Source organism: Miniopterus schreibersii, assembly GCF_964146895.1.
Source record: "Miniopterus schreibersii genome assembly, chromosome: 14".
In the NCBI taxonomy this organism is placed as follows: Eukaryota; Metazoa; Chordata; class Mammalia; order Chiroptera; family Miniopteridae; genus Miniopterus; species Miniopterus schreibersii.
The window spans coordinates 40,815,332-40,833,174 of record NC_138114.1 but is presented as its reverse complement, the minus strand read 5'-3'; the positions used below and the strand labels follow the sequence as shown (position 1 = coordinate 40,833,174).

Sequence of the window (17,843 nt, the reverse complement as noted above, 5' to 3'; positions counted from 1 at the left end):
AGCAGAACCTGGGGAATGGAACACAGATATCACCATTTTTGAAAGCTCCCTGGTGTCTCCAAGGTTGAGGGCTCTGGACTAAGAGTTGCCTCTCTTCCTTGACTGCAATGTCCAGCAGTGGTACACGGAAGTGCCGTGGGGCTATGACCACAGGCCTGAAAGCCTTTTGCTCCCAAGTGCCCTTGCATTACCAGTCCACATGTTTTCCCTGCCATCTCTGTGAATCTGATGTGGGTGGCCCCCCAACTCACCTTTCGAAAAATGCTGTGAGTGCTTTTCATATTAAATGAGGAACTTATCCAACCCCCCATTCCCACACACAGCACAGACCTCAGGTATGGGAACAGGAACAGAATGACTTTAATCCGTCTGCTGAGCTGAACCTCTTTGAAGGCCAGGTGGGGGTGAAGAAACCCTGCAGCAGTCAGCAACAGGGGCATGCTACTTCAGGCACAGCTGAAGCAGAGAACCAGACAAACCACTGGAAGGGTAGAGAGAGGGGGTGGGTGGGACTTACAGTCAGCTCCCCTGACTGGATGAAAGGGAGCAGTTGCAGTACCAAAAGTGGTTCCTGAGCACACATGAAGTGTGAGCCCCAGCCAGGCAGTGGGTTAGGCTTCTGTGCCCTGTGGCAACTCCATGAGACCACAGGGCAATCCCATCCCCTCTTGGTCCTTTTCTTACTCCTACTCCATAGGGGGAAGCAGGTCCCTGAGCAAATTTGGCCCAGCCCTTGCCCAAGCTGGGCCAGATGGCCAAGCAAGATCTTAGACCCAGTGACACTCTTGGCTCAGAGCCAGGAGCTCCCATTCTGCCATTTGTCCTCCAGGCTGCACCCAAGGAAGGCAGGGGAGCAGGAAACCAGGCTGGCAAAAGTGGCTCCTGCCCAGAGCTGTGGGTAGTGTCCTCATCAGGGTGGCCATGCCACACCTCTCACACTGTCTTAATGTCCAGGGTTTGGGCTTGTGACAGATTCTGGCGCTGGGCTTTGACCATGTGCAGGCGTCTCCCATGCAGTGTGAACTTGGACCAGGTGAACAGTTGCAGAAGAGCACAGGTGATGGGCACCAGCACCAGCAGGTAGAAGCAGCCCTGGCGGAGTGTCGGGGCCTGAACCGGAGGTGGGGCTGGGGGCTCTGGCCAGGGTTGAGCACTCCCCAGAGGAGTCAGTAGGGGCTGCTGGAAGAGATCATGACCTAGGACAAGAGAGTGTGCAGAAAGAACAGAGTCAGCCCTGGGCTCCTCCCAGGTCCACAATGCCGCATCTCAAATGCCACACATACACAACCAAAACACAACTCTTGGTTCCAGCCCCAACCTTGCTTCTCCCGTTCTTTTACTTCTCAGTTAATGGCACCACCAACCACCCAATAACTGCAACCAAAAACCTTAAAGTCTTCCTAGATTCCTTGGTTAACTTTAGCACTCCACAATAGCCAATCCTTCACCTCTACTCAACACCAAAACACATCCCAAACCCAAATACTTCTTTCCAGCCCCCCAGCACCACCTCTGCCACAGCCTCCCTACAAACCATTCTCCATACAGCAGCCAGAGCCAGCTCTTAAAAACAGAAATCAGACCGTGTCACCCTCTGCTTAAAACCCTTCCAATAGCTTCTCTTTGAACTGAGAATAAAATCCAAACCCAGCCCTGCTCTTCAGAGCCCTCATCACTTTTCCAGCTTCATCTAAGCACTCCTCATACCTTGGGCCTTTGCACTTGTTGCTCCTCTGTCTGGGATTCATTGAGATCTCTGTAGACCAAATCCTTCCCATTCAATTCACATCCTGGGTGTCCCCTCCTCAGAGAGACCTTCCCAGACCACACTAAGCAGCTTTTCAGTCACATTACAGTAAGTCCTCACTCATTGTCACCAGCAAGTACTGTGGCTTTAAGTAAAATAATTTATAACGAACCAGTTCTACCGTAGGCTAATTGACATAAACTAGTTAAGTTCCTACAGCATCTCATCAACATGATAATGAAACAATGTTGAACAAAACCACATCTATTGAGGACCTGCTGTGTTTTTACCACTGCACTATCACTACCTGCTATTTTCTTGTTTGGCTGTATATCACCACATCCCCCTCCTCCCTGACTAGAATATGAGCTTCATGATGGCCAAGACCTTGTATGTCTCACTGTTACCTCCCTAGCACCCAGAGCAACACCTGGCAGAGACAGTATTCTATACATATTTGTTGAATCAATGAATGAACTCTTGAAACAGAAGAATCAGAGACCTAGTTTTTCAACATGTGGGCAGAGGCCGAGGAGGTGTGGCAGCCCAGGGTGGCCTAGACCCAGCCTGTGCCAGCCAGTTGCCATTCTCTCCCTCATTGGACCTAGAGCCAGGCTTGCCAGTTGGTACTCCAGATAAGCCATGCTCCCGGAGTCTCCAGGGGCCCTTGCCAGCCCCTGGGCCCTCACCTGTGTAGAAGCACAGCAGCCAGGTGCCCAGCAGTGGGGCGAAGGTTTGGCCTGGCTTGGTCACCAGAGCCACCATGCCAAAGAGGAGCGCTGAGGCCGCTTGCTTGCGATGGTTCAGCACCAGGTCCTCATCCACCAGGTCAGTGACCACCAAGGTCAGTAGCTTACACGTGCCCTCAGTGAAGACACGGTTGCTGCCAGCAGAGAGAGAAAGCAGGCAAGAGTGAAGGGGTGGGACAGAGGTGTGGGGCTGAGGGAGGGCAGGGCATACCTGGCAATGAAGAGGCAGAGCAGGCCAGGGCAGTCGGGGCCAGCCAGAAGCATGAGCAGGCTCAGGCCCAGCTTAAGCAGGAAGAGCCCCCGCACCACAGTGTAGACACCCCAGCGCCGGCACAGGGGCAGGAAGTAGAGGTTGTTGAGATGGGGAGCGACATAGGAGATGCCTGGGGAGGAGGAGTGCAGCCTTGTCAGGGGGTACTGCGGCAGCTTCCACAATTTTCCACATTTTAACCATCAGAACCAGAGTTTGCCTAACAACTTGCCAGGCTCCATACTGAGAGCTCATTTGCATCCATTTATTTAATTCTCATAGCCTTTGAAGGTTAAGTACTATTATTATTCCCACTTTACAGATGAGAAATGGAGACCCAAAGAGATGAAATAAAACACACCCAAGGCCAGTCAATAAGTACAGTCAAGACTCACACTCACGCCTGGCACACTGTAGTCCTTGCTGTTAACCAGCTGCTGTGCTGCGTCGCCTCTGGGTGGCACCATCACCAAGGGGACCACCATGAGAGCAGCCCTACCCCCTCATACCCACAACAGGCTTCCATCCCTTCCCCAGGGAAACTGAGCTGGGAGCTGGAGATGCAACCACAGCGGATTCTGCCCTCTGCCACCCAGGCCCCAGCTGAAGAGCTGGCTGTGCCTGCAGCTAGGCTAAGGGTTCTGGGGTGCAAGCCTCTGTCCTTCCAGCCTGACCGAGACACCCACTCACCCAACAGGAAGGAGCCCGTGGAAAGGGAGATGTGGTCCGACAACAGGTGCTCCAGGAAGAGGGGGAAGAAGTTGCTGTTGAAGTGGCAGTGAAAGACCTGCAACCCAACAGTGGCAGTGAGGAGGCCACCAGGGCGGGAGGGGAGCCAGGGCAAGAGCAACCTTTATCCTCATGTCCCTCAAAGTGGAACATGCCAGAACAAAACCAAAACCAAGTTGCTTATCTAATGTTGCTAAAAGTTAGAAGGAATGATAAAATTGTCATTAGAACAATTAAAAGTTTGTTTCTTTTTCATTAAAAACACCTTAGTAAAACAAGCTTAATGCCATAAAAACTATTTGGCTAGCTTATCTACTACCTGTGTTTTAGGTGTGGCACTTGGTGTTTTAGAGGAGTGCCTCTTTTTCAAATTCTCACTTTGCAGGACACGGCTGCCCCAGGGGCTAAGACTTGCCTAAGATCACACAAGGAGTTAGGAACTCAGATGGTGCTAGAATCCAGGTCTTCTAACTACCCAACCTGTGTTCCTGCCTTCAAATCACCCTGCAGTCATCACAAGAGGCACAGAACTGATTTCCCAGCTTTTGAGAAGCCTGTTGCCTTGAGTGAGGAGTACCCTAACCATCCTGGATAGGGGGACTGCTCCCATACCTGCACCAGGTCCATGCCCACAAACCACAGGAAGTTCCGGTGATGTGCCAGCTGCCAGAGGTACTGGCCCAAGGTGATGCTGCCAGCCTCCTCGCCGCCCACAAGCAGCTCCTCTCCATACAGGCTATGGGGCAGAGGGGAGTCAGAACCGCCTAGGGCTGGGCCAGAGCCATCCCCCACCCCAGGGCAGCCACCCATCAGACAGGGAATCCAGCATTGAAATCAGACTCAGAAAAGTGCTGGCCACTCACCCACTATCCGCAGCCAGATCTGGACACCCTGGCTCCCTACCAGCCACCTCAACCCTCCGCCTCAGCAGCCGTGTGGCCCCCACAAAGCCCAGCCCAGAGCCAGCGGCCAGTGCCACGCAGAAGGCACGGAAGGAAGAGAAGTCCTCCTTGTTCCAGAAGGCGTAGGAGGCAAAGACAGAGAGGGAGCCAGCTGCACTGAAGAGGGAGCAGTAGAAGTTGAGGTGGGTGCGGTCGTGGGCTGAGAGGGCCAGGTCAGCCAGCAAGGCATGATGGTGCAGGTCCACGAGAGTCAGGAAGCCATCGTATAGGCACAGGCACAGCAAGAACTGCAGGCCAGCTGGGGCCCAGGGCACCCAGAACACCAGGAACGACACCGCCAGCAACGGCCCATGCCAGCCAAGTGCCTGCACCCGTGCAAGCACCACAGCCCTCGAGGAGAGCCCAGTGCCCGACCTGCCAGGGAGAGGAGGGCTGTTGGGAAATGCCCTTGCAGCCTTGGGCCCCAGTACCCCCTGCTCAGGTCCCAGAAGAGGGACAGAGGCCCAGGATGTGGGACTCACCCAAGGGTGTCCCACTGAGCTTTGAGTCCTTAGCCTCCAATTTAGGAAACACAACTCACCAATGGGTACTCCCTCCTCTGTTCTCTTGCCAGCCTGCCAGGGCTGAGGGCCAAAGGGGGATGTGATACCATGTTTTTAGGGTTGGAGGCAGTGATGGGCTAAAGCAGGGATGGGGTAAAGGGGTCTGCCAGAAGCAGCAATGTCTGTGGTACAGTGAGTACCCAGTCCCGAGGGCCAGAGGAACAGAGCTGGGGTCAATCTCTCCCCCAGGTGATCAAGGCCAACAGCTAGTCAAAGCTACTTCTCCAACCTAGACAGAGTCTGCCCTAATCTTGGGGAAGGGAAGAAACCTGGACAACAGCTGAAAATGGTCTCCCTTTCTTTCCCCACCCCAAACACAGGTGGGGGCCCTCCAGTCCTGGGGAAGTGTGGGGTGGGGCAGGACCAGTGATGAGCCTTCCCCAAGACACAAACCGGGGCTGGGAGCTGAGGAACTGACGGTCACTCAGCCAGCCGAAGAGGGGGTCGTTGAGGCTGTTCCACAGGAGAAACACCGTCTGTGGGCAGAGGGGAGATGGAGCAGGTGGGCTTCAGGCAGCCTCCTCTCCAGGACTTTCCCTACCCAGCCTGCTTACCACCCCTTATAGATGACACCAGCTTTCCTGCCTGCTAACTTGCTCAGGTCAGTCCCTCTGCTAAAACCCACTCTATGGGCCACTGTCCCATCAAACTCCCACCCATCCAGGGCCCAGCTGATAAGTATATCCAGCTGAGAAAATATATATGATTATATATGTGAATACATAAAACAGTCCCTGGCTCATAGGATAGTGGCCAGAGCCAGTGTAATCCCTACTAAAGAGCCATCAAGGCCTCCTGCTCCAGCTTTTATTGCTGAGTGTCAGTGGGCAGCCTTGCCTGCCCCAGGCCCCTGGCTGGGCAGGACCCAGCACAGCAATCTGCCCAGCTCCCACCCAGGCACTGGCCTACCTCTCCGACCCAGAAGGCAGCTTTGCTGATCTTGTACACTGAGACAAAGGTGTCCACATAGTAAAGCAGGAACACGTTGTGCAGAACGGAGATGAAGAGGGCCAGGGAGCCGTAGACCACGGCTGTGGGCAAGCGCAACAGCCAGGTCTGGGGCCCACCCAGCCTCATGGCTGCCAGCCCAGCCTCAGCCTAGGAGTACTGAGAAGCGCTCATGGCCACGTGCAGTCTGGCCATCGTTGTCCCTAAGGAAGAAGGAGCTAGTTAGCTGCAAAGATCAGAGTCAGCTCTGCTCCAAACCACAGACCTGTGAGTCATTTAAAAACTCATTTCCAACTGGGAGAAAGTTTGCACGTAAAATAAAGCTGTAGAATCGTTAATGACATACAGCTGAAACAATGCTGGGTTAGCTACCATACCTGGGAGTAACCTGAGAAAATTGATAAAGGCATGGGAAGCAAAGGCAGGCACCCAACAAGTGCTGAGCAAGGTACAACCTTGACCACGTGCTCAGGCCATGTGCTCAGTATCTTCTTTCTGGCCTTAATGATCTAGACATTACAACCTTGGGCTTGGGCACACGATGTTCCTACAATATAACTGCAAGCTACTTAACCCAAGCCTCAGTTTCCTCTTCTGTAAAAGGCAAAGGGAGATGATCATGCCTACTCTGCAAAGAAACTTAAAAGATTAAATGAGGTAACTCACAGAAAGTGCTCAATAAATGGATGTTGGTGATGTCATGATTATCTTTATAAAATCCCTACAAAGTTACAATGTTATAGAGCAACACTGAGCTCAGAGATGTTAAGTAATTTGCCCAATGTCACACAGCAAAAATGTAGATTTGAACCCTGGCCTCTCTGGCTCCAAAGCCTTATCTGCCACTTGACCTCCCAAATCCGGTTCCTATGAACTGCTGGATAAAATGGGGAACCTGCTGTGATGTCAAGTTCCATAGATATAGATGTGTGATAAGATATAATAAAGAGTCCACAACTGCCCATGCACTTTGATTCCGTAAATTCCACCTCAAGGAGCTAACCCCAAAGGAATGTGTATAGAGATGATCATGGCAGCCACATTTATAAACAAAAAATTGGACACAGCCCAAGGACACAACAAAGGGACTGGCTCAACAAGCCAATGCTCTCCAGAAGGTGGAAGCACACGGCAAACTTGACACATGGGAGAGAAACTCAAAAACACATTACGTGTAAAGAGAAAATGAAGGACAGCATGGGTGTCTGGTTTCCAACCAGGCCGACCTGTGCAGAGACTGGCAAGCTGGATTGACCATCATGGGTGGGAAAGGAAATAAAAGTCAGATTTTTAATGGAGAGCTGTTTGTAAAACTGTAATGTACTTACAAGTCACCTGAGGACTTTGTTAAAATGTAGATTCTGACTCAGTAGGTCTGGGGAGGAACATGAGATTCTGCATTTCTAACAGGCTCCCAGTTGACTTCATGCTGCCGGTCCAGGACCACACTTTAAGCAGTGAGGCATTAAGTCTGTCTCTTTTTTTTTTAGGCTCAAAGCTGCTGTTCTTTTTTCAGAAAAATAATCCCATGTGTGCTTGTCTAACCCCCAACGGGAAGCTCTGGGGGCTTCCTTTTCTCAAACTCCCTATTGTGAATTAAATTGCAACACCCCCCCCCACACACCACCACCACCAAAAGATATGTTCAAGTCCTAACCTCCAGTACCTGTGTGACCTTATTTGGAAATAGGGTCTTTGCAGATGTAACCAAGTTGTGACCTTATTTGGAAATAGGGTCTTTGCAGATGTAACCAAGTTAAAATGAGGTCATACTGAATTAAAGTGGGCCCTAATCCCATGATTGGTATCCTTATAAGGAGATGGAAATTTGGACATAGAGACAGACACACACAGAGGGAAGATGCCGGGTGAAGACAAAGGCAGAAGTTGGAGTGATGCAGCTACAAGTCAAGGAATGCTGAAGACTGGGGGCAACTGCCAGAAGCTGGAAGAGGCAAGGAAGGATTCCTCTAGATCAGGGGTGGGGAACGTTCAGCCCGCAAAAATCATCTGTTCTGGCCCTGACAAGGCAACTGCAGGCAGAACTAGAAATTAAATACATCTAGGAGCTTTTTTCATAGCTAATTTTTAAGTTGATAATTTTGTATGGTCTGAGAATGGCATTATAAATATCCAAATGGCCCTTGGCAGAAAAAAGGTTCCCCACCCCTGCTCTAGATCCTCCTTCCAGAGGGAGCATGGCCCTGCTGACACCCCAATTTTGGATTTCTACCCTTCAGAGCTATGAGAGAATAAGTTAGTAAGTTTTGGTTGTTTCACACCACAGTTTGCAGTAATTTGTTATGGCAGCCCCAGGAGACTTATACCCACCCTCAGGGGCTGATCCTCTGAGTCCTTGTGACCCAAGCCTGCCTGTGGGCCTCATCGATATAATCTTGTACATAAACACACACACACACACACACACACACTCACATATACTCTCACATACAGAGCCAAAACTTGTTTCCCAATAGTTCAGGCCCTGGAGAGCCCACTTCAGCCCCAGTCCAACAGTAATGACTCCACAGGACCTGTCCTTCCCCTATTACCCACCACGGCTCCCTCTCCCTGCCCAGCCTTCAAGGGCCTCTGCTGTCTGGCCTCTCCCAACATGTTCAGCCTGGCCTAATTGGATCTTCAAGCCACCTTCTCCTCTGGCCAGGCCTTTGTTCTTGCTGGAGCCTCCCACAAGAAGCACCCTCCCCACCTCCCCATCTCCATCTCACCCATTCTTTAGGAGCCAGCACTGTGAACAGGCCTCCAACTTCTCGGGCCCTCACTGATGCCTTCTGCCCCCGCACAGCAGGCTCTCCTGCCTGCTCCACTGCAGCCTGACTGGGAGGCTTTAAGAACAGGGCCTGTGTCTTCTCCCTCTATCTCCCTCTCAGGAAGAATGTTCTGGACTCAGCCACTCTTGCTCTGGGAGTGACTGGTAAAGAAAGTGGCTCTGATGGGAGAAGAGAGAATCTCACTGGGGTCATTCTCAGACTCACTGGAAGCCAAGTGGCAATCCCTCAAGAGATCTGCATGCACCTCCAACCCCATGCCAACCTGTTGCCAGTCTATGTCTAGTGGTGAAGGAATAGAGAAGGAGAAGCAGCCCAAATACCTGAAACCAGCTACTAAGTCTATGAGAATCTCTCCCAGGCCACAGTGGTCCTTCCTTGCCCCAGAGCAGGAAGACGACCAGGTAGCCTCTCTCTGGAACCTTGAGCTCCTGAAGGAATGGTTGGTGGGAAATGCTTTTCCTTTTTTTCACAGCTTTATTGAGGTATCATTGACATACAATAATCTACATATATTCAGTGTTACAGTCTGATCAGTTTTAACAGGTATGTACCTGTGAAACCACCACAATTGAGGTCATGAACATATCCCTCACCCTACAAGTTTCCTTGGCACGTTCTAAGTACCTTAGCTGAAAGAAGACATACTGGATGTCTCTGAAGTCCTAACTCTACCATTTAGTCCCTGGGTGCCCTGAAGCAATTTGCTTAACCTCTCTATGCCTGTTTCTTGGTCTGCAATATGGGGCCAACCTTCATAAGGCTATGGTTAGCAGTCAATGAGAAAAGACTCTAAAGCACTTAGCATGATGGGTGTGGTGAGCACTTTAGAAATGATTACTAATGAACTTCTCAAGCCTTCCCTCCCCACCACACAAGGATAGGGTGCAAATTAATCTAAAGGGACTTTAGGGCTATAAAGCACAATGTACACCTCTGTTACTATCCTTAAGTTGGGTCACTTTCTCTGATTCTCCAGGGAATCAGAACTCCCCAACTTTACTCCAAAGCCTTTGACCAAGGGAGTGAAACTCCCTTGCCACCAAGATATCCAGTGACCTGCCCCAGTTGCTAGAGGTGAACCCTGCAGGTAAGGTCCCAAGTCTGGGCTCCCACACTGGGGCAACAGTAGAAAACCTCTGAGGGGGGTGATATGGAAAGGCTCTGACTGTGCCATCAGAAGGTCCTGGGTTTAATGTCAACTGCACTTCCTGCTAAGAGTGTAACCTCAGGCAAGTCACCTAACCAGTCTGAGTCTTGGTTTTCTCACCTGTAAAATGGGGTAGTAATGCCTATCTTTATGGGAGTGCAGGGAGGATTAAACTAATGTCCCAAGCACTACATCAATAACATGGAAGATGATCAGAAATTGGCTTTTTCTTAGGCTCACTTATAACAGATCAGGGTAGCAGCATGGCGATATCCTGATAATCAGACCTCTTCCAATGGAGGTAAGGGAGTTGGAGAGATCTAACAAAGTCAATAGAGGAGGGCCTGCAATGAGCAGGAACACATACAATGTTCAGCAATGCTACAGACAAACCCCCAGCACAGAGCAGAGCTGTTTGGAAAGATCCCCCTGGCATTATGTAAAACTCCGCCCTCTTCACCCTATCAGGCTTCTGGGAGATAAAGAACTAGAAAAGAAAAAAAACAGTAGCCCCCCGCTGGATGAGTGGGGCTGATGGATTCAGTGGAGGAAACCAAGGATGCCAGACTAGGCCCCTGGAGTGAGGGGTGTCAGAAGGTAGGTGGGTGTTTGCTTCTGACTCCCTTCAGGGCCAGAGACCGTATGAGAAGCAATTAGTGCAGAGGGGAATGCTAGTAATAAGCAACATCTGAAGTTGGGAGCCCTGAGCCAGGTCTGAATGTTATCACTAACTAGCCATCTGAGTTTATGAAACAGGAGAAACAAATCCACTCCCAGCCTTTCCTCGGGGGTATCAAATGAAATTGAAAGGTATACTGCCCTACGCAAACACGCAAATATTAGGTGTGTCCTTTTCTTAACAAGCAGCTGACCTCAGAATTATCTGTTGTTTCCTGTTTCATACCCAGAGCCTTGTCGCCCTGCCCAGACTCCCCACAGCAAGGCCCAGCCGGCCAGGGCTGTTGGGGGAACGCACACCGGTGGGCCTGCCCTCCTCCTCCTCCTCAGGCTGGAAATGAAATTGCACCTTACTCGGAGAGGGACCCTCTCCCTCTCCCTCTCCCTTTCCCTCGTCCGCAGGAGTCTTTCCTCCGGAGCTGGCGCTGAAACACGTGGTGGTGCTCCTGCCCGTCCGCACGTTAAAATCACCTGCTGGAAACACCCAGGCCAGGCCGCACCCCCGACCAGTCGGATCGGAATTTCTAGAGATGGGGCCCAGCGCGGTGCTCTCCTAAAACTCTACGTCACCTGGGCTAAGGGCCTTTAAGTTAAGGAAATGGACCCGGCCCTGAGCGTGCCGCGCCCCAGCCCCCGGGAGCCCCAGCGCAAGGATTCCACCCTCGCGTGGGAGCCCAAGCTCCTCCCACCCTGACCCAAGGACTCTCCGAACCCACAACCTGATCACCTCGGGGACCCCGGGAGACAGCCCCCGGGGCTCCCAGGGCGGACTGCACTGCTGTCCCTCTAGATCTGTCTTTTGAGTCTGGCTGGCCCCCCGTCCGGCCCGCTCCTGCCCCAGAGCCCCGCCGCGGCCAAGCCCTCACCGCAATCGTGGGAGCCGAAGCCTAATCCCGGCCGCCCGGAACCAGGTGCCAGGCGGCGCTCGGGCGCGCGCTCCGCCGCTTCCCCGGCCTCTGCCCCCGCCCCCGCCCTGCGATTGGCTCTGCGCAGCTCCGGGCCGCCGTCTGGCAGGTAGGTGCCCGGGCCCGAGGCCGCCGCCGCCATGTTTGTCATGGGCGCGTGCCCTTAGGGACCAAAAAAGAGAACGTGGGTGCTAGCAAGACGAGGGCGGATTGCCTGGATTCCTGACCTGCTCGTCCCCTCCTCAAAGCTTAATGTCATTTCAGAGTGCGGAAAGAGTGAAGAAATAAAGTGGAGTCATTTAGTCAAACTGCTAAATTACTAAAATCAAAGTAGGCTGAGGCGTAGGAAATGATTCCATTCTTGCTCTAACTAGCCTGGGAACTTAAACTTTCGAACTTTTCAGTTGTGCGTCAATGCCTGGAGATATGTATGGAAATCTGTAGATAACCCCCTGTACATATTAGGAAAGCATGTTCAGCGTCCAGGCCACCAGACATGCGGAAGATCACTATCTCGGACAATCCAGAGGCTGAGTGCAGGACTGATGCTTCTCAAGAATGTTCTTTTTACTACAAGAACTCTCAGCCTTTCTCTCCTCTTCGGAACTCTCTGGGTATTGCCTAGTTGTATTTCCTATTTGCAAATCCCAAGATCATCAAATAAATCTTTATCATTTATTTCTAGCCAAAGCCTCCTGATTCATTTACACTCAGACGACAAGTTTAAATCAACGAGGTTTTTCTGAGCATCCCCTCACCTCTCCCCTGTCCTTCCTTAGTATTAATTCAGAGAATGAAAGCTCAGCCCCTTCCTTCAAGCCTTGTTGTCTGACTGAATGCACAGGCCACGCAGATAAGGAGATGGCAGTGGCCCGACCTGGGACTCCCTACTGCTGGGTTGTGAGCCCCTCAAGAGCAGACAGACGCAGCTTGAGCTGTGGGCACAGGTTACAGGCCCTAAGAGAGCAACCAAGCAGCCCAACTGCCTCCTATTAATAATAGTAATAATAAAATATAAAGAGAAATGAGCTCTCACTATGTGCCCTGTACTGTGTCAAGAACTCTATGTGCATTCTCTTGTTGAGTCTTCACATCATTCTTTGGAGGCAGGTGCTATTATCCCCATTTTACAGATGAAGAAACAGGTTCAAAGAGATTCAGTGACATTCACACAACAAGCAAGAGGTCCAGACAAGCTGGAACCCAGCTCTCCTGATTCCTAGAACAGGAGTCTTTCCTCTTCTTATCTCTGCAGGCCCTCAAAGTTTAGTTTTGCTCAGTCTAGTCTGGTGAGGATGTCTCAGGTCTTCTCCTGGTTAGGTTTCCAGGCAGTCAGACAGCACACACTCAAGACTTGCTGTTTCCCTACCTTGGGAGATAGGGCAATGAGCATGGCCTTTAGCTGCTGGGGGACCTGGGACTCAGTCCCCTAGCTCCACTTCTTTGTTATGGGACCTCCTTTTGTGAGCCTCTATATTATGCCTTATGAGGATTTTGTGGGCATTAAATGAGAAGCAGGGGCACAAGAGTCTTGCAAACTTTTGGTCCGTATGCCTTTGTTGATTGTTGTCAACAGGAACATCATTCTCTCCCTCCTTCCTGACATCCTGGCAAAGGGCCCATCCACAGCGAATGGTCCAACACAAGACCTCTGGTGTCCAGGGGCTAGAGTACGTTCGGCCAGTTCTTGGGGGAGTCCCCAGGGATCCCATGAACTTGCCCTCAGCAGTCATCTCCCACCAGTCTGTCTCATTTCCCTCCTTCCCAATCCTGCCCCTTCAGATCCTCTTCTTACCTCTTATGTCTCTCCTAAGCCACACACACACATCTCTTTTACAGACTTCAAGCACTTTCAGCAACCCCTCCTGCTCCAGCATGCACTCCTGACTAGATCCCTATCCCTATCCTTACCCTCATCTGTGCATTCCTGGCTGTGAGAAGAGAGGACAGGAAACCCAACTTTCAGCATGGAGCCTGGCACAGTAGGGCCTCTGTAAAATAACTAAAGAAGTGCCCCTGCCTTTCTGTCTCTGGCCTGCCTGGGTGTCCAGCTGGGGAACAGGGGAATGGGGAAAACTTCCAAAGGGACAGAACTAGGTGTGAAACAATAGGAAAGGCTTTTTGGACCGTGTTGCACTTACTGCCCCATTGTTACACTCTGAGGCTCTGCAGCCCTCCGGGTTTACAATGTAACCAGTTATCCTTTGTGTTGTCACCAGGGCTGGACCTTGTGATTATCTGATTTCCCTTCCCGGTTGCCAAGCACAGAGTTAACTGGGAGGGGACATGGGGTGTGACTGAAGGTCATATGGCCTGCCTGACTTCTTGAGTGATATCAGAGTCCCAGGATCCTGGGACAGAAAGATACACTCTCCCTGAAATTCTCTCCTTTGGCTTCTGACCTCTCAGATCTAGGTTCCACTGTGTTCTCCTCCTACCTAACTTCTCAATCCCCTTCACTTTTTCCCAGGGCTTTCTAAGGCGGAGGGAGGGTCCCCCAAGTTTCCATTTTCAATACTCTCTTTTTGTAAGAACTCTGTGATATTATTTTTGTAACCGGAGTGGCTCAGTTGGTTGGGCATCATCCCATGCACCGAAAGGTTACCAGTCCAATTCCCAGTCAGGGCACATGCCTGGGTTGCAGGTTCGATCCCCAGTTGGGGAGTGTTTGGAAAGCAACCGATAGATGTTTGTCTCTCACATCAGTTTGTCTCTCTCCCCCACTTCCTCCCTCTAAGCATGTCCTCAGATGATTTTTAAAAAGGCATGAGTGGAACCCAATAAATTGGCAGCCATGATGACACAGTGTGATGCAGGCCTGCGTAGCAGTTATTCTGGTAACACCTACTCTGTTTCCCTTCATGACTACCCCACCTCCCATCTCTAGCTTGAATATAAAACTGCCTGCTGGACAGCTCCCCAAATGTCCCAGCTGAACTCACCATTCCCTCCGCCTCCAATTGCCCACTAGGGTGTTTTTTTTAATCTCCAGGATTGCCTTTACTACCAACCCAGGTAACTAAGCCCAAAACTTGTTTATCCACTTCTATCCTACCCTCTCCAGCCATGCAATTATTTAGGACCAAGTCCAGGTGACTCTGTTCTCATCCCTTTTTTCCTTCCCCTGTGCCTATTTTGGCTGTCAGTTTTCCTGGGCTAGTGTGAGAACCTCCTCCAAGACTGGCTTCCAGCCTCTCTCTTGCCAACATATCCCTACTTTCCGGACAAGAGAGCCTCTAGTCATGGGGTTCACTGATCAAAAACTACTCAGGTTGCTGTATTTAGAAGTTTTTATAATAAAATGCTGGGGGAGGGGAACACTGAGGGTGTATTATTGCTGCAAGCAAAGGAGAACTCTACTCCATAGTATAATAACCCAAACATTTAATTTTCTGAAGATTTAGGTGACTGTGCTTTGTAAAAAAAAAAAAAAAAAAAAAAGCCCATTTGCCAGAGTCATCCTCTTTTTCAGACCCCTTGGAGGCTAACCCCCCTCAAGGAAGTACATAATCTTGGTAACGATCCTGTACCTTGTTTTCTCCTACCTTCATGTGATCTTCCTTGTTCCCTCCTTAATTCCAAATGTGTAACAGAAACTGCCTGTTATCCTCTGGAGCATTTGGCTCAAATAAACTTTTAAAATGCCCATTTCATTATGTCTTCTATAGTTAAATTTATATGAAATAAACACAACTGGCTATGTGTTAGAAAAGAAAAAAAAAAAAAGTAAGACTCCACTCAAACTAGATTAAGCAAGAAAGGTATTTATTGGGAGGTGGGGGAAAGGAGGATTGGATGATGATGGTCAAAAGGTTCAAAATATATAAACTTCCATTTATAAAATAAGTAAGTGCTAGGGATGTAATGGACAACATGATGACTAGTTAACACTGCTGTATGGTATATTTGAAAATTGTTAAAGAGTAAATCCTAAAAGTTCTTAATAGAAGAAAAAATTTTTTTTTCCTTTTTGTATCTATAGAGATAATGGACATTAAACTTATTGTGGTAATCATTTCATAATATATATAAATCAAGTCATCATGCTGTGCCTGCCCCTTAAACTTATGCAGCAGTGTATGTCAATATCTCAAAAAAACTAGAGAGGGAAAAAGAAACTTATTGGCTTGTGTAACTTTGAAGTCCAGAATTCAAACGACGTCATCAGGACCCAATTTCTCTCTGTCCCTTGGCTACACTTCTGTGGTTCCATGCTCAGATAGGTCTTTACCTCTCCACCCAGACTGCATTCTTTCAAAGTTCTGTCCAGGGAAAAGAAAGCACTTCCCTCCACCTAACAGGTGAATTTTGCCCTTACCAAACAGGCTGTGAGTCTGAGCAAGTTGTGGTGAGGGCATCACTGAGCACAACATCTTAGGTTACTGTGGGTACAACCAACAGGCTCATTTTAGTGTCTACTCAGGCTGGCTGGCTCTTGGCCAGCTCAAGGTGTTTCCCTTTGCCTGGAAACGGGGAGGTGTGGCTGAGGCAGGGCATGAAGGGTAGCAGCTCAACTACAAAGTGGTGGAGAAGAGCCCTAGCCCTGGATCTCTCTGGCTCCCCCAAATGCTGAGAACCAACTGCCCCCCAGCTGAAGAGGATACGTGAGTGGAAGAGCTGAGGGCTGAGGGCTTGAGAAGGCCTTGGGTCCTTATTGTGCGCTGGGAGACTAGGGCTCCGGCCCAGCCCTGGGACAAGAGGTGAGGTAGGAGCCAACACCTTAGGAAGGATTCCCAAAAGCCAGGAGGCAAGTTCGGCCTCATGCTATGAACCAGAGCCCTGGATAAGCAGGCCCCAGGGACGGGTGGTGTTAATAAGAACAGTGTATCCACACCCCCCCCACTACAGGTCTGGACCAGGCCCAGGCCCCAGGAAACATGCCTGCCGCCTGAGCTTCCGACCATGTACTCATGCAGCTGCCTGGCGCCCGCGGAAGGCGTCTGGCCTCCACTGCAGCCCCTCGCCTACACCTACCTGCCTGGCCCTCTGCTGCTGCCCCCCATCCAGGCCCACAACTTCTGCAGCCGACCTCCAGCCCTGAGCGCCGGCGACTGGACGGCCCCGCGGGAATACCACTATTTCCACGGCCCGGGAGCGTGCCCCGGGGCCCCGCCGTTCTGGTGGGCCTTCCCGCAGGCCTACGCCGCGGCCCTGCCCCCGCCATTCCCAGCGCCCGGCTACGCCGGACTGTCGCAGCAGGCGCCCGCGCCAGCGGGGACCGCGGCGGCCGAGAACTGGGCGCCGTGGCCGGAGGGCAGCAGCCTGCAGGCGGAGCTGCGCTGGGGCCGCGTGGAGCGCGCGCTGGGCTCGCGCCTGGAGCTGCCGGACTTCGTGCGCCGAGAGCTGCGGCGCGTGTACGGCACGTACCCGCGCACCGACGTGCGCGTCACTTTCCGCGGCGGCGAGTTCCTGCTGCAGGGAGCGCCGCGCGTGGGCGAGCCCGAGTACCGCGTGCAGAGGCGCCTGCTGCGCCCGCGCGCCGGCAGCGGCAGTGGCGACAGCAGCCTGGCTGTGGAGGCGGCGGAGCGCGGTCGCCGGAAGGCGAGGAAAGGCCTGGGCTGAGGGCGCCGCAGGGCCCGCCGCCCGGCCGGGAAGCGCGCGCGCGGCTCTCCTCCCAAGCGAGGAGGGAGACCTACGCTTTGCATCGGGCTGGGTGCACGGGTCACCTGTCTTGGCTTTTTTACCGAGAATGCCGGCCGCCCACCTCCTGCATTTCCTTGATTTCTCTCGTGTTATTGCTGGATGGTGGGGGAAGGGCGAGAAGGGATCAAGGACATCCCTGAGTGGGTGTCCCGTTACTCTTTCCTTCTTGGACTTGGGAAACCTGGGTGTGGGGTGGAAGAAGGGCCTGAACACTTTGTATCCTCTCTCTCCTCCTCCCCATCTCTTCCCCTTAGAAGCCTGCCCTGCAGTAAGCTCCCACTTTCCCTTTTCTCTTCTCCTCCCTCTAGCAAAGCTCCCTGAACTCCCCAAGCTGAGGGCCCACCTGTCTCCAGCTTGTAATGAAAAGTAAATAAATGAGCGTAGTCAAGTGTATACTGCGAGATTATTTTTATGTTTGGGGGTGGGGATGTTTCCTCATCTGTGTAATGTGAGCCTTACTTCCCTGCCTGGGGCTCAAGGAGTTGGGAGGGATGAGAGTGGACCTCTTGAAAGAGTGTGCCTACCCACCTGCAGTGTGCAGGATGACACCTTCCTAGATCCTGCGACCCACCACCCACAGAGAGATTCTGAGGGTGTAAGTTGAGGCATAGATGGCAGGCATGGCTCGGGAAGGGATATCTAAGACAGATACAGAGCTGGCGCTGACATTTTCTAGTCATGTAACTAGGCTGTCTAAGCCTTAGTTTCTTTGTAAAAGAAGCATAAAACCAACCCAACCTACCTGGAAAAT

The 17,843-nt window shown here is 51.5% G+C and overlaps 2 protein-coding genes across 4 annotated transcripts; one reads left to right on the top strand and one right to left on the bottom strand.

Annotated features, from left to right (window-relative positions):
* Positions 1–338: 338 nt before the first annotated feature.
* MFSD13A (major facilitator superfamily domain containing 13A) lies at positions 339–11,521 on the bottom strand. The gene is made up of 9 exons (XM_081158243.1): positions 11,411–11,521; positions 5,889–6,130; positions 5,373–5,455; positions 4,339–4,791; positions 4,088–4,211; positions 3,437–3,533; positions 2,708–2,879; positions 2,437–2,630; positions 339–1,196 (listed from the first exon to the last, which is right to left on the bottom strand). The coding sequence occupies exons 2-9, from the start codon at positions 6,054–6,056 to the stop codon at positions 934–936; spliced, it is 1,554 nt and encodes a 517-aa protein (XP_081014369.1). The 5' UTR covers positions 6,057–6,130; positions 11,411–11,521; the 3' UTR covers positions 339–933.
* Positions 11,522–15,575: 4,054 nt separating this feature from the next.
* On the top strand, positions 15,576–17,484 carry LOC308567003 (uncharacterized protein C10orf95 homolog). Of its 3 annotated transcripts, none has more exons than XM_081158133.1 (2): positions 15,576–16,053; positions 16,298–17,484. In XM_081158133.1, exon 2 carries the CDS (start codon positions 16,352–16,354, stop codon positions 17,009–17,011), a length of 660 nt encoding a protein of 219 aa, XP_081014259.1. In that variant the 5' UTR covers positions 15,576–16,053; positions 16,298–16,351; the 3' UTR covers positions 17,012–17,484. The 3 variants fall into 3 exon arrangements, with proteins under 3 accessions (XP_081014259.1, XP_081014257.1, XP_081014258.1); XM_081158131.1 differs by having other exon boundaries at positions 15,576–16,154; XM_081158132.1 differs by having other exon boundaries at positions 15,576–16,149; positions 16,298–17,478.
* Positions 17,485–17,843: the final 359 nt, after the last annotated feature.